General features: G+C 48.2%; 1 protein-coding gene across 1 annotated transcript in view; it reads right to left on the reverse strand.

The window, feature by feature from the left end:
* The window catches only part of LOC119963211, a 680876-nt gene that overhangs the window by 606879 nt on the left and 49658 nt on the right, over nucleotides 1–24339 (reverse strand). Inside the window, exon 4 of the mRNA XM_038791968.1 lies at nucleotides 9293–9364. Coding sequence (XP_038647896.1) covers nucleotides 9293–9364 — 72 coding nt within the window. The remainder of the gene's footprint in view (nucleotides 1–9292; nucleotides 9365–24339) is intronic.

A 24339-nucleotide genomic window follows, 5' to 3' on the forward strand; every position in this document is an offset into this window, starting at 1 on the left:
AGGCCAATATTTCTGCTCAGTGCTGGGGAATGGGTGTGGGGGATTGCCGTGAGAGGGGTTAATCACAACTTTTCAATTCTGACTTCGAAATCTGTACTTTCCAGAAAGTAGTTACGGAGCCAATTTGCCATTCAGCCACAGAAAGCCATTATTTCCATTGGCATCAGTTTTTTGATCAGGAGGCACAATCAAAAATCTTTTCCTCCATTCAGTTATAGAAACTACCACTCGACCCCTCTGTAAATTTCATACAGTTGTGGTTAACAAAACTGTGAATCTGTTTGTTGAAATTGCGATGTCCTATATCCAGACAGTATAGGAATGGCCATAGTTATTTTTGAGGGGGCGACGGGATCATGCAGATGGCACAACCCATTCCCAATTATGGAAGGGCGAAAATGTACAAACTGTATACTTTGATTGGATGTTAAGCTTGTGTTATTTTGTTGAATGTGTTTGGAATAAAATATTTTTTTTTAAACTATGGAAGGGCAAAATGTTATCAAGCTTCAAGGAGTTTGTCCCAACCAGTGATGAGGAGCTGCACCTGGCAGAGCAGAGACAACCTCCTGGACAAAAGGGACACAGGAGTGGGTAAAGAGAAGCTTCTGGATCAGACACAATCTTCAATAACAAACTCCATCGCTCTGCCAGACCTCATTTCCCATTCTCTGGAGCATCGCCAGTACAACATGGAAACGCACACAATGTTTCTAGTGCTTTAATGACTTGGCAGTAAACTTTCATTTATATTATAAACAGCCATGTGACCCACAAAGTGGCATCACCAAAACAGAGGCCTCTGCAGACGGCATCCCTTAGAGTCGCAGCCTCTCTGGCGGTGGATGAGGTTCTCCCCTTGTGGCAGAGGATGAGACGGAGGGAGGCATGCTGATCATTAGTACGTGCCTGGGCCCAAGATGCCTGTGGCTGCCAATCTCGCCATGGTGGTGCCAGGAGGGGCACCTCCAAAAGGCAGCTGCACCACCCATGTTACCCCTCTCCTTGGCACTCTGGTGTTGTCTACCAGGGAGCAAACCATCTGTTTATTATTACAGGCACAGGGAGAATGTGCAAACTCCACACAGACAGTCATCCTGTGCAAACTCCACACAGACAGTCACCCGAGGCCGGAATTGAACCCGGATCCCTGACGCTGTGAGGACTCAGTGCTAACCACTGTGTCACCATGTCACTCTTGCAGGGAGCACACCCTGCCAGACCCAATAAGGTTGTTGTAGTCTGTTCAGCATTGCGTCCAGGTCCTCAACATCGCTCCTCTGTTGACCCCGAGCCAGGCCCTCTTGATCAGACTTGGGGCCCACCTGTTACTGCTGGCAGGGAAGAGCATGTTCTAGCATGTGCTCACCATCTCCCGCAGGACCTCCAGTAAATCGGCTGAATAGTGGGAAAGGACTGCGCTGGCACAGGGGCCATCCCTGCCCACTGCTCTCATTGTGCCTCCATTATGTTGACAATTTGTTGGCTGCAGTTTGCCCTTCAAATAAGATCCGTTTCTGCCTTGATCGTGCTTCCTTCCCTCGCCCAATGCTGGTAATTGGGTGGCAAACATGACTCATGGATAATTAAGCACTTTGGATAAGAAGATTGCAGCGTTTGTGCCTTTTCATGTTGGTGTGAGTTCGGGACCCAAAAGCGAACAACTTGGGGGACTCTGACCCATGAATTTAAACCCCACCCTCATATTTCATTACTTCATCTTGTAGTTTCAAATTGAATCAAACACTCTACATTTAAGGTATGGTTGGAACATATTACTTTGAGAGAGAAAGTATTAAGGGATTAAAATGTTCAAATAAATGTATTGTATCTGAATAATCACTAATATACAATATCAATTAATAATGATCATTCGCTAGTTTTACAAATTCCCAGCTTGTTATTGTTCCACTATTACTAACCATGTACACAAGATTCAAAGTTAAGCATTGCAGGGAAGTGCTTACAAAGCTAAATCACAACAGTCAAACACCAGATCAGTAAACTGACACACTGCTATCATTCTGCTGTGCAAGAATGACAGTGACACAGTGGTTAGCACTGAGGCCTCACAGCGTCAGGGATCCGGGTTCAATTTCGGCCTCGGGTGACTGTCTGTGTGGAGTTTGCACAGGGTGACTGTCTGTGTGGAGTTTGCACATTCTCCTGTGCCTATAATAATAATCGCTTATTGTCACAAGTCGGCTTCAAAAAAGTTACTGTGAAAAGCCCCGAGTGACTACATTCCTGCACCTGTTCGGGGCGGCTGGTACGGGAATTGAACCCGCGCTGCTGGCCTTGTTCTGCATTACAAGCCAACTGTTTAGCCTACCGTGTGGGTTTCCTCCAGATGCTTCAATTTCCTCCCACAGTCCAAAAATGTGCAGGTTAGGTGGATTGGCCACGCTAAATTGCCCCTTAATGTCCAACAGTCAGGTGGGGTGGTGGGGTTATGGAGTTATGGGGACAGGGTAGGGAAGGGGCCTAGGTTCAGGTGTTCTTTCAGTGGCTCGGTGCAGACTAGATGGGCCAAATGGCTTCCTTCTGCACTGTAAGGATTGTAGGCTAATCAGATCATTCCAAGTGTTCGTAATACAGTGATAACAAAATACATCAACCCCCTCAGCTATGTTATTGTACAATTCGTTGAGATACCATTTGCATTAAGGAGTTCACTACCCTTAAAGGTCTACATACATCAATGAATATCCAGAAACAATCTCTTCCTGCAGCAAACAACAAAATTCTGCAGCTCCTGAAACTCAAGAATTACTGGAAATGCTCAACAGGTCAGGCAGGCAAATAAACATTTCAGGCATACTCTTCATCAAAACGGAAGTTGCTGACCACCATTTGAAAAGGAATGAAACAAGATGACGGGGGAGGTAAGAAACATATACACACAACCCGTAAAATGCTCAAGTGGTCTTTAAGAGACAGAGCTAACCGTCAGGTCTCTCTCTTTGATACTGCAGCGAGGCGAATCTATGGAACGTGAAACCTAGTGAAATCGTGGTCATTTTCGCTCATAGGTAGGAGGGAAAAAGAAAGTGTCAACGGAGGCACCTGCCTCGCCAAAGGCAAAAGCAGAACCATGAATAGAAAGGGGTGGGGCAGCACCTGATCCACATGCACAGCATGAATCCCAGAGAGCCATCGCCAGAGGCGCTTCGCCTAACATACCGTCAGATGTCCGAGAACCAGTGCCGAAGACTACGCAAATTCAGGGAACTGGTTGGTCACATAAGAACATAAGAACTAGGAGCAGGAGTAGGCCATCTGGCCCCTCAAGCCTGCTCCGCCATTCAATGAGATCATGGCTGATCTTTTGTGGACTCAGCTCCACTTTCCAGCCCGAACACCATCACCCTTAATCCCTTGATTCTTCAAAAAATTATCTATCTTTACCTTAAAAACATGTAATGAAGGAGTCTCAACTGCTTCACTGGGCAAGGAATTCCATAGATTCACAACCCTTTGGGTGAAGAAGTTCCTCCTAAACTCAGTCCTAAATCTACTTCCCCTTATTTTGAGGCTATGTCCCCTAGTTCTGCTTTCACCCGCCAGTGGAAACAACCTGCCCGCATCTATCCTATCTATTCCCTTCATAATTTTAAATGTTTCTATAAGATCCCCCCTCATCCTTCTAAATTCTAACGAGTACAGTCCCAGTCTACTCAACCTCTCCTCATAATCCAACCCCTTCAGCTCTGGGATTAACCTAGTGAATCTCCTCTGCACACCCTCCAGTGCCAGTACGTCCTTTCTCAAGTAAGGAGACCAAAACTGAACACAATACTCCAGGTGTGGCCTCAATTGCAACATAACCTCCCTAGTCTTAAACTCCATCCCTCTAGCAATGAAGGACAAAATTCCATTTGCCTTCTTAATCACGTGTTGCACCTGTAAACCAACCTTCTGTGACTCATGCACTAGCACACCCAGGTCTCTCTGCACAGCGGCATGCTTTAATATTTTATCGTTTAAATAATAATCCCGTTTGCTGTTATTCCGACCAAAATGGATAACCTCACATTTGTCAACATTGTATTCCATCTGCCACCTTTGGCAGGATTTGGCACCATGGTGACATGAAGGGCATCCCTTGCCAGTGTCACTGAAAGTTACAACAGGGTTCAACCTTTAAGTCAGTGACTCCTTCCAGAGCGCCAGAGGTGACCTCTGCGGAATTTCAAAAGCCTCCGCACACAAGTGCATCCAGGAGGTGGAGAACGCAATCTTTGCGAGGGAACACAACCTTGTTCATTTTGATGGGGATCAAACAAACCAGGATGCAAGAGTGATGGGCTTTGCACAAATCGACAACTTTCCACAGGTGCAGGGTGCCATCGACTGCATTCACGTGGCATTCAGATCTCCAGGGTGTCAGGCAAAGAACCACATGAACCACGAGGACTTATACTCGCTTAATGTTCACCAAACACATCCTCCAGGTATGTGCTCAATTTCCATGGAGTTTACACAACACCTACATTCTGAGTTGCTTCCAGATCCCTGACAATGATTCAGGGTCCACAGAGGCTGCAGGATTGACTCCTCGGGGACAAGGGCTCCCCACTCTATGACATGACTGATGATGCCTGTGCGGAGATTGAGATACCCTCAATCACGACACAAGAGAGAATATAGATGATTCAAAGGCTTTAATCATCTGAGAACTGTACAGCAGCCGAGAAGTGTGCTCATCACATGTTGCCTGAGTGAGCCTTATCTTATATACACCGTTTCCTGGGGGCGGAGCTAGAGGCGGAGTCTCCCAAGGTTCCAAGCCCGGTCTTAAAGGGCCAATGCATTAAAGGTAAGGTACCATTATATCAGCTACTGATAACATTCATCACAGAGGTCAAAGAAGGCAACTGAGACAAGATAAAATGAGGCTCATACTGAAACTCGTACTTTGGTAGAGCAGACCTTAGGAATGCTGAAGATGAGGTTCTGTCTGGTTGACGGCAGCTCGCCTGCTCTCAATGACTAGGGTCATATCATGGCGGCGCAGTGAGGAAGTTTCACCTCTCCTGATCCTATAGCATCCTTTGTGAGCTGCACCCTCAGTGTCACCAGAGGCTAATGCAGATGGGATGTGAGGCCAGCCACATCTCAAGGGGGCAGAGAGCACACACTGACAATGACTGGAATGAGTGATGCTAGCCCTGTACATTGTGGAAGACATCCTCATTCCATACGAGATACAGGCATGACTGATGTGTTCTGTCACTGCAAAGGGACACAACCAAAGTGCTGGGAACCTTGTACAAAGAATATGGAGGGGTCCCTAGCCTGAGCACCTTGCCTTTTCCTTGTGCAAGAGTCGTTTTCAGGTCAGGAGCACAGCTCATCAGATCAAGGAGCAATAGGAAAGGTACAATTAGTGTGATTTTATTTACAGCGGTGAACATTATATGCAAGTGCTTAACACCCGTGCCCAGGTTGTGCAATTAGAGCTTTTTTACCTTTCCAATTCTGCCGTGATGTCTTGCTGCATCCCCAACTCCATCAGGGAAGGTTGAGGCAGTCTGTTCTCTGCCACTTCCTGTTGTCTGTGATTACCTTGCTGGAGGGCTGGGACCTTGAGGGCAGAATTTTGGGGCACAGCTCCTGTCAGCCGTCACTTCCTGGCATCCTGCAAAGTGTGCACTTGGGCGGCCTTTAAATGTGTCGCCCCGATCATTGCAACGCTGAGGTGATAGCAGGGCGGGTGAGTCAGAGGCCATCCTGACAGTGATATGGCGGAGAATCTGTGGCTGAAAATCTGTGGTACTAAGTGCTGCATTATTTTACGGCAGGAAAAGCTACCATTGCCATCGGCAAGTCGCCATTTTTCCCACCCGCCATCAGCCTTTCCTGACTTCCGGGAAAATATCGCCCCAAGTTTCAGACATCAGGGCTGGATTCTCCGCCCCGCCGGCAGGATGCTCCATTACGCCGGCTGGTCAATAGGATTTCCAATTGTGGGGCAACCCCATGGTGTCAGGAAAACCCCTGGCTGCCGGCAAAATGGAGCATCGCGCCGGTGGAGAATCCAGCCCCAGGTTTTTCCAAATCCCAATTGATGCAGTGTATGCCTGCAGTGTGTAGATTGTTTAATGTGGGGTGAGTGCACAAACCGCTATAGAGATTATTATAGTGGGGGCACATGGATCCCAAGGAACAGTACATTAAACAAACTTGCACAAATCTTCCAAACACAATTTCAGCTTGTCCCTTAATGTATCGCTTGTGGCATTAACACAGTAAGAAGTCTCACAACACCAGGTTAAAGTCCAACAGGTTTGTTTCAAACACGAGCTTTCGGAGCACTGCTCCTTCCTCATTCACCGGAGGAAGGAGCAGTGCTCCGGAAGCTCGTGTTTGAAACAAACCTGTTGGACTTTAACCTGGTGTTGTAAGACTTCTTACTGTGCTCACCCCAGTCCAACGCCGGCATCTCCACATCATTGTAGCATTAAGACATGCCTTACCATTATCTGCCAACTTTCCACCTCTCTTTCACCCACTGGCCAGGGGAGAAATGGAATTTGTGGGGGTGAATGACAGACCTCTCTGCCAGTCTTGCCAGAAATCTCCCTCCCCGTCCCCACCCCATTGCCTCTGCTGAAGCAGCACTTCATTTTTCCCCCAGAGTTGGTCACCCTGGCAGAGTCTGTAGCAGCAGCAGTGGAAACAATAGCAAACTCCACAACGCAGAAGAGGCAGTGGAATCAGTGACAGAAAAAGTAGCAACAGTGGCAGAGGGGGTTGGTGGCAGTTGGGCAACGGTGGAGGCTAAGTCGGCAGCAGTGGGGGCAGAGGCGGCGGTACCAGCAGCAGCGTTGGAGATGGTAACAGTGGTGGACAGGGAGGTGGCAGTAACAGTGGCAGAATCAGCATCAACAGCAGAGACAGTGAGGAGACAGTCACAAATGATCGGAATAAAGTGGAAAACGTGCCACGTTAATGGAAGGAGCGAGGGAATCCCTTGGGAAAACTTTTGAAAGTAAGCCTTCAAAATAATTTCGAAATTTTCCCATCATAAAATGTAGGAAGCCTCAATGATATCCTCATGATCCCTTTTGAACACCAACAATCACTTCTATAAATTTAACAAGCTGTGATGACTTTTAACGCTGGAGTGGTCTGATGACTCCTGACATAGGAGGATCATGGGTGTTAAAAGCTGGCTAATCAAGTGCTTTTGATGGCAAATGAGAAGTTTTTTCCAATCAAAACTTGCTTCAAATAATCTATTAATCCTTTTGAGCACAATTCATTGTAAAATTGATGTCAAAATGTTCTGACAGGAAACTGTGTTTTCCTGGAAACCATTTCAGGTTTCATTTTTCTGGGAACAAATTGATGGAATAACTATTCTTAGTGGAGACAGCTAGCCCAAAGAGGGGTCATTATCAATGAGGCCTTTGCAAAAGTGGTAGAGCCACTGAATAAATACTTACATCAACTAACCAGATGACAAAACTGTGCTAGAATTTTAACTTAACCTCGCCTAATTAAGATGTTTGCTGTTAATCAGTGTGCAAGTGGAAAATAAGTTACTTTAGTGGACAACCTTGAAATACAATTGTATGATTAGCAATCAAACCATTAGGAACAGCCCATTAAGGGCTGGTTTAGCTCACTCAGCTAAATCGCTGGCTTTTAAAGCAGACCAAGCAGGCCAGCAGCACGGTTCGATTCCCGTACTAGCCTCCCCGGACAGGCGCCGGAATGTGGCGACTAGGGGCTTTTCACAGTAACTTCATTGAAGCCTACTCGTGACAATAAGCGATTTTCATTTTCATTAATAGGCCAAAACGAACAAGGAAACCCTGAGGTTAGTCGGCGTATGAAATGGAAGAAAGTTACAAAAGCAGTCAAGGGGAATGGCCGAGGGTGAGATAAAGAAAGGATGATATAAGCCTGGATTGATCAAGGACAGAAGATGTGTGTGAAGGCTCAGGAAGTTAATGGCATGATTTTAAAGTCGGATTTAATGCCATGTTTTAGACAAAGAACTCAAATTTTAAAGGGTATTTGAAGACAAAGTAAATCTTTACAGGGCCATAAGGTTGTCAATAATGCGCCCAGGTCCACTACTGAAATGGGGTATAAAGTAAAAGACTTTAGGCTGCCTCAATGGAGTAGATGTTGGACAGAAATTCCTATGGTTAGATCCATGTTAACATTCTTGGACAGCTTGAGAAGTTGTAAACATGAGGCACCTAAAAGACTGGAAGAATGGAAAAATGTAACTATGAGTAAAGATCTCATAGGTTGAATTGTTTTCCTTGCAGCATAGGAAGGTGACTTATTTGAGGGTTATAAAATTATGAAAGGGCTAGATGAAGTAAATAGGATTGACCTATTTACTTCAGCAGAGGGCTCAAAGACTGGAGAGCATAGATTTAATGTAATTGTTGAAAGGATTAGAGAAGAGATGAGGAAACATTCTGATCTGGAACCCATTGCCTGAAAGGGAGATAGGAGCAGAAACTCCCACCACACAATCATAGAATTTACAGTGCAGAAGGCGGCCATTTGGCCCATCAAGTCTGCATCAGCCCTTGGAAAGAGCCCCCCACCCAAGCCCACACCTCTACCCTATCTCTATAACCTAGTAACCCCACCTGAACGTTTTGGACACTAAGGGCAATTTAGCATGGGCTATCCACCTAACCTGCACATCTTTGGACTGTGGGAGGAAACCGGAACACCCAGAGGAAACCCACGCACACACGGGGAGAACGTGCAGACACTGCACAGACAGTGACTCAAGCCGGGAATCGAACCTGGGACCCTGGAACTGTGAAGCAAATGTGCTAACCACTGTGCTGCCTACTTGAAGTGCCGTAACATGCTGAGCTACGGGCCTAGTGTAGGAAGGTGGGATTAGGCTGGGTTGCTCTTCTTGACTGTCATGGGCATGATTGGCTGAATGATTTCCTTCGGTGTCATAAATTTTCCACAATTTCTATGAAGAGAACAACAACGACAGAAAGTGTGTTCGCATTTGACAGTTGTCATATCAGATCTTTTACTCGTAAGTGTTGAATGTTTCTGCGGTATTCCTACCGTGTTCTGTGCCTTAAATTCTGTTAAACTCAACGTAGCCACCATATTGGTTTCAGTCAATCCCAATCAATTAAAGAATTGATAACAACAACAAATTGGAAAGATTAGAATTACTTCAATCAAATCTTCTGATACTTGCACCGGAGGCATTCAAACATGAAGTCGTCAGCGCAGGCCTTGTTTTTAATTATTTCAAAATTCTCAACACAGCTAAGTAAAATCTCACCGGTCCACTTCATAGAGTAGTTCCAATAAAATGCTGTAGAAGTCAAACTTGTGATCGAGGTCATTTACTTCCCTAAGGAGGAAGAAATGGAAGCATCATTAAAATTATTTTAAACGCAGGACTTTAACAAAAAAGAAAAACATCATGAAATTTAAAGAAAGGGTATATTTATTGTAGCCCCGAGTTTAGACGAGTTGACTTGTAATTCAAAGACAGAGACGAGTATTGGTGATTTTAGTAGTAGACACAAGCTGTCTCTCTCTCTGTCTCTGCCAGTTGCGTGAGCAAGAGATGTTGTAGATTCAAAGGTCAGCAACTGCAGGAAGCAATATTGGGTCAACTGCCCAATTAACTGCCAGGTGGCAGAGCCAACCAGTCTAGAAGTGGATGATAGATCTGTACTTGGTTAATATATCTCATGTGTCGCCGCACTCATATATTACTGGACAGAACATAAAACTGAGCTTCATGCGTAAAGTAAATTGAAGCTTTATCCAGTCAGTTTTAAAATGTCTCTTGATCAGGTCAGTTTGATTGCAAATACAGAGCTTTTAGAAAATTTGTTTTGTCCAAGCAAACACAGGCGACTGAGTAGAATTCAATACAGATTACAGTTCTTGATAATTTCTTCAAATCAAAATACTCAATACAGAGAAGTTGGAAATAAAAAAAATGGCTTTCAAAGCAAAGCACAGGAAATAGATAAAGAAATGAAGTAAGATAATCCCGGGATGAATTGTTCAAAAACGGCACCGAGCTTTAAGGTAATTGCTATCATCAATGTTCTGTCCCCTTTCTGGCTGTGACTGGGTCATAATAATTGTAGTTCATTCAATTCGATTGAAATGTCTGTCCGATCAAATTTTGATCTGGTGTGACTGAGATATTTCGTTCCCACCAAACTTTATCCGTTGTCATGAAAACTGGAGTAGGAACGTTGCCCAGGTTTTCATACTTACAAATGTGTCCTTGCTTCTGCCTGGCCTGTTTTAATCTGATTATTCTCATGCTATTCAGAAGTTCTCACTGTCATGTTTGAACTGTGAGACCTTAATAAACTATTTTAATAAATCATTTTAATTCTGAACCATTTCTTCCTTCAAACTTATTAAAAGTTAGATTTCTATCAGTGGATTTGGGCACGGCGGGCGTCAATGCAGCATCAGCTGATGCCACGAGAGCTGCTGGCACCAAAGTTAAAAGGTTGCCAGCTCATTCTCAATGCCATTGCAGCCCTCCTACTGGCTGCTGCCTCTGAACATTCTGCAGCCCTCCTAGTGGTTGTGCCTGTCACACCGTGCAGTCCTCCTAGTTACTGTACCTGTCACACCCTGAAACCCACCTGATGGCTGTGCCTGTCACACCGTGCAGCCCTCCTCGTTACTGTACCTGTCACACCCTGAAACCCACCTTATGGCTGTGCCTGTCACACCGTGCAGTCCTCCTAGTTACTGTACCTGTCACACCCTCAAACCCACCTGATGGCTGTGCCTGTCACACCGTGCAGCCCTCGTAGTGGTTGTATCTGTAATACCCTGCAGCCCTCGTAGCGACTGTACCTGTCACACCCTGCAGCCCTCCTTGTGGCTGTACCTGTCACACCCTGCAGCCCTCCTTGTGGCTGTACCTGTCACACCCTGCAGCCCTCCTCGCGACTGTGCCTGTCGTATCCTGCAGCCCACCTCCTTGCTATGGCCGTCCCTTCCTGCAATAGCCACTGATGCCTAAATGAACTGGTTTCTTTCAAAGGAGCCCGTTTCCTTCAAGTTGCCCGCTCCCATCAGTTGCAACCCTAGAGGAAAGGAATGCTTCTGATCACAGGACCAAAAGTCGATTGCTGTTCTCTCACGTTGCAGTTAGACCTGCCTGTAGACTCTCCTCCATGCTGCTTGTGAAAGTCGGAAGGTCCTCTATCTCGGGGATGGTAGGAGACGGGGCCTCCTGTGTAAGCAAGTCTGGATAAGATTGCAGAGGAAATCAGTAGTTGTGAGTTTATCGTAGAATCCTGCAGCAAATGGGTGAATGACCCGGTGTGAGAAATCCACACTTCTCTTCCCCGAGGAGCTTATAAAGGTGCAACATCTGAAGATGGGATGGGAGAAAGGGAATGGGAACCCAATCCAGTCACAAAGGGGTCAGGCAGCAACATGTCTTGTCAGAGACACAGCCGGCAATGGGTGATTGTCTGTCAGTGGTGACTGTGGCAAGGTTACTCCAGAGTAACCAGGAGATGCTGGTGTGACCATCACTGACAGCCAGGCTGCAGCCACCTTTGGCTCTGTTCTTTCGAGTCTTTGCTGGATGACTAACATGGTTCAACTTTGTGCCTGCAGGAAGGGACACTGAAAAAAAGGGCCTAAACCAAAGTACGTGGGAGCTCTGGGGTTGGCGGGCCAGCAGAAGGTGAGACCAGAGTGCATTCACGTGGGTAGCCACTTTCACTTTGTCCTTTCCCCACATGCCCCCTTTCCCTGCCTCTAACAGTCTGCCAAAAGTGAAAGCTCAAACCGGAAACACAAAGGGTTTGCCGCCACATGTGTGCTGCTGGACCCACCGAGCATTTCCAGCATTTTCTGATTGGCTTTTAACGGCCCTTTGAAATAGCCCGGTAAGCGATTTGGTTGTGTGAAGATTGAACACCAGTTTCCCAGAGCAATTAGAAATGGATAATAAATTCAACCCAAGAATTAATACAAAGTTAGAATTTTAAAAAGGTTCATTTTCATTTTTAAACTATTGCAAGTAGCGGCATTGACACCCTCCATGCTGAATGACAAAGTATGCCTGCTGAAGTCTGCTGAATCAAGAGCGCCCTCGTCTGGTTGAGCAAAATGCTGTCCGAACGACATGACCAAAGAAGCGAATTTAACTGCCTTATGAAATAAATACATTGAAACCTTGCTGTGCCTAGTTTTTAAATCGAAACCTGTAAGCTTTCCTTTTTCCAATGAAGGTGGCAGATTTCTATGAAACACCATTCTCTTTTCAAAAGGCTGATGATCATAAATGAAGTTATTCTATTGAGGTCTGCCTTATGACTTCAAAGAATCATACTGCATGGGGGGGGGGGGGGGGGGGGGGGGGGGGGGGGGGGCTAGTGTCAGTCAACTCTTTCAAAGAAATATCCAATTAGTCCAAACCCGGCTCTTATGGACTTGTAAATATGTTCCAATTATTTGTCTCGTTCTCTTTTGAATGCTGCTATTGCATTTGCTTCACCAGCTATTCAGGCAGTGCACTGCCGATCACAACTCGCTACTGTGAACAAATGTTTCCTCACGTTGCCTCTGATTCTTTGACAAATCACCTCAAATCAGTGTCCTCTGGCTACTGCACTGGAAATAGGTTTCCCTTATCTACTCCAACAAAACCATTCATAATTTTGAACAAACCTACCGAATCTCCTCTTAAAATCATTTGTCTGAGGGAGTGCAACACAAGGTTCTCCATTCTCCACATGTGGCTGAAGAACCTCATCCCTGGAAACACTCTAGTCATTCTCCTCCACACCCCGCCTAACACAGCCTCACTTCCTCACTTCCTCACACCCTTCCTAAAGTTTGGTGACCAGGATTCAACACAATACATCAGCTGAAGTCTAACCAGTGTTCCATTAATTCTCATTCTTTTATACTCAATTCTTCCACTAACAAAGCCAAGGGTCCCACATACTTGTCTTCTCAACATATCCAGCGTTCTTCACAGATTGGTTTACAGGTGTCCTCGGGTCTCTGTTCCTGCGCCACTTTTAAAATTGCACCATTCATTTTATATTGCCACTCCTCATTCTTCTTACTAAAATGTATTACTTCACACTTCTCTGCAATAAAAAATTTATCGGCCATTTTTCTGTCCATTCCACAGGTCTGTTCATAAGATCATTAAAAAATGGGGCAGGAGTGGGCCATTCAACCCACTAAGCACGCTCTGCCATTGAATAAGATCATAGTTCATGCGGTTCACTGAATTTCCTGTCTCCCTTCATAATCCTCGACTCCCTTGTAGATCAAAAATCTGTCCAAATCATCTTGAATATATTCAATGGCCCATTGAAAAATGAAAATCGCTTATTGTCACGAGTAGGCTTCAAATGAAGTTACTGTGAAAAGCCCCTAGTCGCCACATTCCGGCGCCTGTTCGGGGAGGCTGTTACGGGAATCGAACTGGCTTGCCTTGGTCTGCTTTCACAGCCAGTGATTTAGCCCAGTGAGCTAAACAGCCCCTCCCAGTGAGCTAAACAGCCCCCTGGGAAAGAGAATTCCAAAGACGAACAACCCTCTGGAGAGAAGAAATTCCTCCCCATCTCCATTTTTGTACCCTTTAGTTCTAGATTCCTACATGAGGGAAAATATTGAGCTCGATTCACCCAAATGGGAACAAAGTCCCCGAGGGAACACGTTTAGTCACGTGTTTTCCGGCGCTGAGAAACACATGGTTATTCAACGCGACTCACATTGTGTAAGGAGCCTGAATGGGAACTCGCGGCCAAGGCCATACGAAGCCCCGTTTTGTACAGTGGTGAGCTCTGTTCGCTGGAACTCACCAGTGTAGCGAGAGATTGGGACGCCATTTTTAAATGACGCACCAATCTCAGAGGCCCCCGAAGCAATCCCCGGATCTCCCACCATCCCCCCACCCATAATGCACTATAGGAGGGTCCCTGCCCCCCCCCCCCAACCCCCCCCCCCCCCCCCCCCCCGCGCACCCCACCCAACACCCACACAGGGAACCCCCAGCCCAAGCACTGCTCACAATATGGTCTTCTCTACTCTGGAGTGAACAAACACAGACTGGATGACCACTTTGCGGAACACATCCATGCTGTCCACAAATATGGCCCCAAACTCCCAATGGTCAGTAATTTTAATCCTCCACCTTGCTCTCACACGACTATCTCTGTCCTTGGCCTGCTGCACTGTTCCTCTGAAGCTCAATCTATGTTTGCAGCACAGCACCTCATCTCTTCAATCAGCTTTTTGGAGTCAACACTGACCCTCAAATTTTTGGCTCCCCAGCATTGGATTGGACCCAGCCCCACTCAGAACACCCATCTCATTCCCATTCCCCGACTCATCACACGATCAGCAGCAGCTACCCCCCCCCCCCCCCCCCCAGTATTCCCAACCCACCCGAATGGGATTTCTCCCATTTCCCCACCGCAGGAGAATCCTCCCCCCCAGGTAACCCATGGCCCCAAATCGTAGACCACCCCCCACCTACTCCCAACATTCGACCCCCGCCCCAGTGCAGCAAAATAAAAGGATGGGTGGCCTCCCTTAGTTTACTGGAGTTGCACCGCACTGTAGCCTGCAGACTCCAAGCAGCTCCAGCTAGTGGAGGTTTTCCAGAGCACGTCAGTGCGCTTTACACTTTTGCAATTCCAGCGGGACATGACTTCACCCTTTGAGTAGAAAGATATAGCCCACTGAGTGCAATAATTTCAGACTCTAAACTCTGTTATGCCCCCAACCGCCGGCATTGACCCCCATCCCCCACCCAACCCCCCCCCCCCCCCCCCCAACACATTTATTGCTCTTTCATTGCATGTTTTGTCTTTGCTCTTTTAGACTTTTGACTTTTAGACAGTAACACACCGCTCAAGGTGGGTCTTTGGTTTCTTTGTTTCTTTTCTTGCCCCAGCACCATAAGGGCAACACGGTAGCACAGTGGTTAGCACAGTTGCTTCACAGCTCCAGGGTCCCAGGTTCAATTCCCGGCTGGGTCACTGTCTGTGTGCAGTCTGCATGTTCTCCCCCTGTCTATGTGGGTTTCCTCCGGGTGCTCCGGTTTCCTCCCACAGTCCAAAGATGTGCAGGTTAGGTGGATTGCCTATGCTAAATTGCCATTAGTGTCCACAAAGGTTAGGTGGGGTTATAGGGATAGAGTGGAGGTGTGGGGTAAGTAGGGTGCTTTTTCCAAGGGCCAGTGCAGTCTCAATGGGCCAAATGGCCTCCTTCTGGACTGTAAATTCTATGATCTATGACCATTCCCTTTGGCCCTGGAAGAATTTTTTGCCGTTCAGTTTCTATTGTTTTACAGCCTGTCACTGACCTTCCTTCTTCCCTTGTCCCACCCACCCCTCGCTCAAAATCTATTACATCTTCAACGTATTCCATATTTGATTGAAAGATCATTGTCCTGAAATGTTAACTCTGTTTCTCTGTCCACAGGTGTTAATTGACTCACTGAGTGTTGTCAGCATTTTCTGTGCTTATTCCAGATCCAACACTTCCTCTTTGGGCTGGAAACACATTCTCTTGTACACATTTCAGGAATCCCTCTCCCCCTTTCCTTTGTAATTATTATCCCACCCCCAGGATCAGTCCTGCACCTTTTCCACAATTTACCTGCAATCTTGGTGCTTATCTACCTGATTCTCTCCTGTAACCACTGTTGTTCCTTTCAAACCAAATAATTCTTATCTTTGACCACTCAGTTATATCATCCATCATCAGTGCTATAATTGTCTTGTTGATCAATACCAACCCTATAATTCCTATAATTACTCAATAACATGTAACCAGGAAACAAAGTTTCCAATCCTTTCCTCGAGTCAGGTTTCTGGTATTTCCATTATATCATAGCTTCATGTAGAGACTTACGTCTGAAGCTCATTAACCTTATTTCCCATGCCATATGAATTTACACTCAAGCTTCAAATCAATCTTAGACGACCTCACATTTGCCCGTGTCTGATCAATCCCATCTCTGAATTACTCTTTGCTCTTGTGCAATTTATCTCACGCATTCCTATGAGCACTTTGTTTCTCCTTGCTACTGTTTCATATTGCTGCCCATCACTCTGCAAAATCAAATCAAATACTCTTTCATAGAACTAACTAATCTTTACGTGGAGATACTGGTCCCAGCTCTCCTGAAGGTCCTGCACAGAACTGGTCCTAATTTCCCAGAAATCTTAAATGCTCCCTCTACAGCTGCACATTAACCTGTATTATCCTAATATTGCTATACAGTACTTGCTCGCACACGGCATTCAAGAGTAATCCAGAGATAATGATGTCAAATTACTGGTATGTGCTGGAAGATAACACATCAAGATTGGTCAGCAGAGAAAATAGGCCACTAATCACATATATTAGACAATTCCTAAGTAGGTTAAAAATTAATTGCAGAATTTGTGCTGCCTGACATATCATACATTTTATGCATTCCTAGTTGCCAAGATACTGGTGCCTAGCACCAGAGCAGTTTCAGAGAATGCAAGTCATATTACAGCAAATAGACAGCTCACACAACGTGACGAATAGTATCGATGTAACTTCCATGCGTCAGTATCGAGACAGGGGAATGGAATCGTTGGCTAGGGAAAGGAATCTATTGATGGGACTATTGACAATGGATTCAAGCTTCCTAATGTTTGATTGGAGGAAATTTCTGCTCATCTAGAACATGGTCATTCCAGCGGCTTTAATAATAATAATCATCTTTATTTGTGTCACAAGTAGGTTCACATTCACACTGCAATAAAGCTACTGTGAAAATCCCCTAGACGCCACACTCCGGTGCTTGTTGGGATACACTGAGGGAGAATGTCCAGTTCACCTAACAGCACGTCTTTTGGAACACAGGGAGAACGTGCAGACTCCGCAAAGACAGTGACCCAAGCTGGCATCAAGCCTGGGTGCCTGGCGCTGTGAAACAACAGTGCTGACCACTGTGCTACCGTGCAGCCAATGTACAGAGGCAGTGTGAAAGATTTTAACCGCCTCTCTATTCCTGTCACCTTCAAGAAAAGATTTTCATAAAACGTTCCTGTTCATTCATTGTTTTGACTTTTAACTTGTTACAGTGGAATATGTGAGAGATAATTCAATGGCAGGGACCTGGGGCTGGATTCTCCGTTTGAGAAACTAAGTGCTGACGCCGGGACTGAATCAGTGGTGGTCTAAGGCAATAGAAGGTGCCGGTCCAGGAGTAATGAGAGTTCCGCTAACGAGCTAGCGCTAAGTGGAACAAGGCCAATTCCAATAGAAAACAGTGTCTGATCCACTGGGTTCAGGATTGGCATTCAAGAGGCTGACAAGCTGCAGCCGCATACAAGCACCCAATTCGCCACACAAACTCATCCCAGCCAACAAAACAGCAACCCGAAAATCAGCACCCTGGTTCGCAGTAACAGAGCAAGTGAATCCCCGCTGAGTTACAGGGTCCCTACGGCAGACGTGGCACAAACTCCACTCTACTCTGCCATCGCACACCCCCCCACACCACCACAACCCCACCACCCACGCCCCTCCCCCACACCACCCACGCCCCTCCCCCACACCACCCACGCCCCCCCACACCACCCCAACCCCACCACACGCCCCCCCACACCACCCCAACCACACCACCCACGCCCCTCCCCCACACCACCCACGCCCATCCCCCACACCACTTCCCCACACCACGACCCACCCCCCCCCCCACACCACCCCCAACATCCACTCCACCTCCCCCACCCCAACCCCACCAAGCGTCCCATTCGCGCGGGCCCTGGCACACACGTTGTGTGGCCTCCTGTGCCTGCCCCACCCCTACCCCCCCCCCCCCTCCCCCTTGTCACCTGTGTGTTGCACAATGTTTTGAAGGATGCAGCAGGCCACCACAATGTTGGAGAGTCTCCTCTGCGCTATACAGGAGTACAGGAGGGCCCTTCCGGAGCAGCCCAGGCACCTAAGCCGCATCTTCAAGATGGCGATGCACCGCTTGATTATGTTCCTGGTTGCGGTATTGGGCGTCGTTGTAGCGGGTCTCTCGTTAGTCTGTGGCCTCCGGATAGTCGCCATCAGCCACAGCCACGACCCGAAGTGGATAACCTATGACGCCCAGGAGCCAATCCCTCACCCGGGGGTGTGCCTCAGGTATGGACCACTATTTTTGTGGCACACAAGGTAGCCACCTTGTTGCGGACCCCATTCACAATCCCCCCCCGCCCCTCCATGGCCCATGGCTGCATAGAGCAACACTGGCCATATGGGTGCACCCACCCCACCCGTCGAGTGTGCCAGGCTGAAGGTGTCATGCACACTGCCCGGGTATCGGCGCAGACGAGCATGATGTGCATCTCGTGGTCACACACCAACTGTATGTTCAGGGAGTCGAACACCTTTCGGTTTGGGAAGATCACCCCCTCAAGCACCGGTGCTCATAGCAGACATGCATCCGTCGATCGCCCCCTGGAGCTAGGGCATCCCAGCGATGACAGTGAACCTTGCTGCCCGGACATCCTGGTGGGCTCATCGATCCTGATATATTGTGCCGAGCGGGAAATCAGGGCCTCCGTGTCGGCACGGGTGCACCAAATAGGTCCCCACTTGGTGCCTGGAAGGACCCCATGGTGAAAAAGATCAGGGTGACCATCACCTTGACAGCCAGCGGGAAAGGGTGTCCACCTCCATATCCCCGCGGTTCCAGGTGTGCCATCTGGCAGATATGCCCTATGATGCCTCTGATCAACCGGAGTCTTCAACGACATGCCTGGTCCGGCAGGTCCTCGAATGACAGGCGCTGCCAGTACACAGTAGGCCTAATGCAGCGCCTCATTCCCACCTCAGCCTATTGGGCGGCTGGCTCCTGTTCCTCTGGGGCAGGCTCCGCTGTTGCATGGGCCTCCCCGAGTAGCTCCTGCTCATACAGCCTCAGTGCGTCCGCCCCCCCCCCCCCCCCCCCCCTTCCCCCAAAAAGGCTGCAGCAGCTGGGAGGGATGGCAGCAACCACTCCTGGTTTTGTGGTGTTCTTTATGTTGCTAAATTCAGGATGGTTGGCGTAGTGTTCACAAAGATCATAAAATAGTTTTAGCTTAAACAAAGCTGTAAATTTAGTAACACTACTAATTTGGATTCGACACATACTCCTAAATAATAGTTGTTAATTAACATATAGTCTACATTCACCTACAACTAATCTCTACACTATTATAAACTATTATCTGCTCTTACTCTCACTATCCTTCCTTCAGTCTGTTTCCAGCTAACGCCTTCACTTCTCTTCCCACAAGGCTTAGCATCAATGTCTTATATACTTGTAACTCCCTCAAGAAGATAGAACATACAGTGCAGGAGGCCCTTCGGCCCATCGAGTCTGCACCGACCCACTTAAGCCCTCACTTCCATCCTATGCCCGTAACCCAATAACCCCTCCTAACCATTTTGGTCACTAAGGGCAATTTAGCATGGCCAATCCACCTAACCTGCACGCCTTTGGACTGTGGGAGGAAACCGGAGCACCCGGAGGAAACCCACGCAGACACGGGGAGAACGTGCAGACTCCGCACAGACAGTGACCAAGCCAGGAATCTAACCTGGGACTCTGGCGCTGTGAAGCCACAGTGCTATCCACTTGTGCTACCGGGCTGCCCCAAAGTGACTGATCTAGACATTTCATTAACCCTTGCAGTTCTTAAATTTATGATAATATCACAGGTTGGATTCCGAAATCCATTGTCTGCAGGGGGTGAAAGGCAGACATGTTAGCATGGTGTATATCCCCGCACCCAACCAGGTTCAACGGGCTACATGGTGGCCTCAGCCTGCACTGCAGCTCCTGCCTCCACATGTCCAGCCCCCACCCTAATCCTCACACCCGGCCATCCCCCCGGCCCTCTGCCCTCCGCTCCGGGCCACACCCCTGGCCCCGTCAGTGCCTGGCATCGCGGGGGCCTCTCGCATCAACACTCATCCCTGCCGGCAGGGGTACAGCTGGCTGGCTCTACCCATGCCAGCGGTACGCTCTGCGGCCCCCGTCTGACACCCTCCTGTAGGGTCTACCATGAACGGTGACCTTGGGCAGACCACGTGATGCCCCCTGGCAGGTTGGTGCCTGATTATGGATGGGGCGGGTGTTTGTTTGGGTGGAGGGAGGGTTTGGGGGATGGTTGGGAGTTGGTGGGGGTTGAAGGAGGGGTGGGGTGGGTACACCCATATGGCCAGTGTTGCTCTGCGCAACCATGGGGAGGGGGAGGGGGGGTGGTCATGGGGTACGCAGCAAGTTAGCTACCTTGTGGGCCGCAATAATGGCGGTCCGTACCTGACCTCCCGGAGTCACCCTGATGCCACAGCCCATCTTCTGGCCACCTCCCTTCTAACCCCACCCCCTTGGCAAACGCCCCCCCCCTGCCAGCCAGTCGTCAGCGACAGGATCGGCAGCGCATGCATGACCTACTTCTGTCATCTCCCTCAGCAGCCATTGTGCCTGTTCTCTAATTTTTAAAACCACCAGTGAACCTCGTCATTGCTAATTCCTCCTGCGGAAGGAGAACATTGCGCAAGCCCTGGAGAATACTGGGACTGGCCCGTTAATGATACGTAAACAGCGTTTACTGTAAGTGCGGCATTGAATGCATTCATGCCGCTGTTGAGGCACCGGAGCATGGAATTCCTTCAGGTGTCTGGGGCAAGCCTCGATTTTCGGCTGATGCGGACTTTCCGCCAAATCACGTTTAACGATTCCGGCATCAGCCGACAGAGAATCCCGTCCTGGCTTGTATTGTATTTTGATCATTACTTCTGTTATTTTCAGACCAATTGTTCAACATGTACAGATGGATTGATACAGCCTTCCACATTACCATACCAGAAAAATATTGAATTATTGCTTGCGCTTGCACATTTTCCCTTGAATAATTTTAAAAACATATTTCAAACCATTTTTCTGCTCTGGTGGTGTTTTTATTAAATGCAGACTGGAGAATTGCAGCCACCAAATAGCAGGGCACAGTTGCTGATCAAATTACTTTCCTGTCATGCAGATTTTCACACGACAAAGTATGCTCAGCATCAGTTGTTCCATTTATCCATAGAATTCCTACAGTGCAGGAGGAGGCCATTCAGCCCATCGAGTCTGCACTGACCCTTTGAAAGAGCATCTCACCTAGGCACTCCCCCACCTTATCCCCACAACCGCACTTAACCTGCATATCTTTGGACACGAAGAGGCAATTTAGCATGGTCAATCCGCCTAACCTGCATATCTTTGGACTTGGGAGAAAACCAGAGCACCCGGAGGAAACCCACGCAGACACGGGGAGAAACCATTCAATACGTCAACATCCTTTTACACTGACAAAGCACAAATGGAAAACATATAGCAATGCCAATGAGACCTCTAAAGTTTTAGATTTATTAAAAAAATGATTTAACTGTAGTGAACAGCAGACTAGGAAATAATTCTCAGAATCAGTACAGATGCTTTTCAAATTACATAAACCAGTTTAAGTCGTCAAACGTTCGGAATACCACCACTGCTGAAAAAAAAATCAAAGAAGCCAATTTAGAAAGGATTACAGAGCCTTGTTTCCTCCATTAGAGGAGCTCAGTTGAAGGTTTAGGAATGGCGTACAGTCCCATTTGGACAATCATTAGAAGTGAGAAAGTCACTCTGCCTCCCACTAAAGTGTTTTTTTTTTAAATAAGCACTTCCATCAATTATAATTGCTCTTTTGGGAGGTAATTTCCTGTGAAGAATGTATTTCTGTGCACATATCTGTGTTCTTGTTACAAATCTAATTAGGGGAATGTACTTTAACTACCACTGCTGAATTTCAATGCCAGCCAAGTCCGTCTGTTACCCACAAGATTGCAGAACAGATCACTAAAGTTAACCGTAGAAACATAATTACAGAAAAGATAAATGATTTTTCTACTTGGGGGAGCGTATCCAGAATTGCAGAGAGCGATTTGATTTGACAATCATTTCATGTTGGCTGGTGCAGTAACAATTGTGTACAGATGCTCAAATATAAGTGGGTCTCTGTTTGCTGTTGGATTACTCCGCCATATTCCAACGTGGCAAGTGAAAGGTCAACATAATGAATGGAAAGGAAAAATACATTGAAATAGTTTATTGAAGGTAACAAAGAATAGAGGTGCTTTAGATTAGAACCCTTCAGACTGCCGGTGTTTTTTTTTAGAAAATATTTTATTGAAGCACTGCCAGCGTTGTTTAACTAACTGGGCTAGAACATAGAACAGTACAGCACAGAACAGGCCCTTCGGCCCTCAATGTTGTGCCGAGCCATGATCACCCTACTCAAACCCACGTATCCACCCTATACCCGTAACCCAACAACCCCCCCTTAACCTTACTTTTTTTGCAGGACACTACGGGCAATTTAGCATGGCCAATCCACCTAACCCGCACATCTTTGGACTGTGGGAGGAAACCGGAGCACCCGGAGGAAACCCACGCACACAGGGGGAGGACGTGCAGACTCCACACAGACAGTGACCCAGCCGGGAATCGAACCTGGGACCCTGGAGCTGTGAAGCATTTATGCTAACCACCATGCTACCCTAGCTTTATAACCCTCGTGGAGATCAACTAATTAAAAGAACCAAATATATTAAATGATCCCAATGAAAAAGCAATGGGCAAAATTTCACCTTTTATAACTTTTACTTTCAGAATCAAACCAGACTCATCATAACATGAATTAGCAAGCAAATCACAGTCATTATAAATTACACATTAAGTAATAGATAAAGCAAAGATAGATCTCAAAGATTTATCATGCAGGCCACTCACCATATATGGCACCAACTTCAGACAAAAACATCAAGATTCTGGGCGCGATTCTCCGCTCTCACGCCGGTTCGGAGAATAGCGGGCCGCGCATATTTTCACGGCGACGCCAGTCCGACACCCTCCCGCTATTCTCCAAACCCCGCGCAAACTACACGTCGGCATTCCCGGCAAAGGCCTCGAAAGACCCTCCCGACACGACCAGAAGCCCGACATACTGACCCCCCCGCTATTCTCCGGCCCGAATGGGCCAAAGTCCCGACGTCATCACGCACTGTTTTCACGCCGGCCAACACACCTGCTTTTGAAGTTCGCCAACCAGTCGTGCTGGCTGACGAGAGCTTCGAGTAGGTGAGCGCACCGCTCACCGCACAGCTCAGCGCACTGCTGGAGTCTGGCCACAACGGGGAAGGCGTCCCCGAGAACGGGAGGGAGTCCAGAGCGGGGGGAGTGGGGGAGACAGAGGGGGGAGTGGGGGAGACAGAGGGGGGGAGTGGGGGAGACAGAGGGGGGGAGTGGGGGAGACAGAGGGGGGGAGTGGGGGAGACAGGGGGGGAGTGGGGGAGACAGAGGGGGGCGTGGGGGAGACAGAGGGGGGCGTGGGGGAGACAGAGGGGGGAGTGAGTGGGAGTGGGGGAAGGGGGGTAGCAAAGGAGTGGGGGAAGGGGTAGCGAGAGAGTGAGCGAGTGACTCGTCCAACCCCGGTTACAAAATGTCTGCCACCATGCCATGGCGTGCCGGTCATGAGGACACGGCCGCTGGTTGCCCTGTGGCTTACGGCCACAGGCCACTGATGCACCGGTGAAGAGGACGTAGTTAACTGCCCGTTGGATGCAGAAAGTGACCAGGGGTTAGGCTGCCCGCGTATCAGCAGCGCGACCAGGCCACCGGGACACACGGGTATCCCGTGGCAGGCGGCTGCCGAGGTGTCGACTAACCTCCGTCTGCCATGTCCCGTTTCTCTGCACCCCCACCACCCTTTTGTAGGTTAGCACAATGTCTGCGAACAGAACGGCTATGTTCTGCGCAGTGGTTGGCGCCACTGCACTGCATTTGGAGATGGAGCAGCATCCACAGCCACAACCCGCAGCAGAGGGAAGGGCCGAGGAGTTGCCAGTCGTCGAGCAGCATGGGGGGGGAGGAGGAGGAGGGGGAGGAGGAGAGAGTGACGGTGCAGCCACGGCACCAGAGGCGACGACCAAGGCCGAGGGTGTAATGTGTCCGGATCTCTTTCCAAACAACGACGGACATCACCTGCAGGAGGAGACTCCGGCTGAGTAGGCGGACGGTGATACATATCTGTCACCTCGTGGCGCACCTCGCCCCACTTGGAACGGGGGGAGGACACGCGATCCCGGTTGCCATCAAGGTGACGGTCGCTCTTAACTTCTATACGACCGGCTCCTTCCAGTCTTCGAGCGGGGACCTCTCCGGGATCTCCCAGTCATCGGTCCACAGGTGCATCCGGGTTGTGACCGACGCCCTCTATGCCATCGTGGACCGCTACATCACCTTTCCCGAGGACC

Source organism: Scyliorhinus canicula, chromosome 3 (assembly GCF_902713615.1).
Source record: "Scyliorhinus canicula chromosome 3, sScyCan1.1, whole genome shotgun sequence".
Taxonomy (NCBI): domain Eukaryota; kingdom Metazoa; phylum Chordata; class Chondrichthyes; order Carcharhiniformes; family Scyliorhinidae; genus Scyliorhinus; species Scyliorhinus canicula.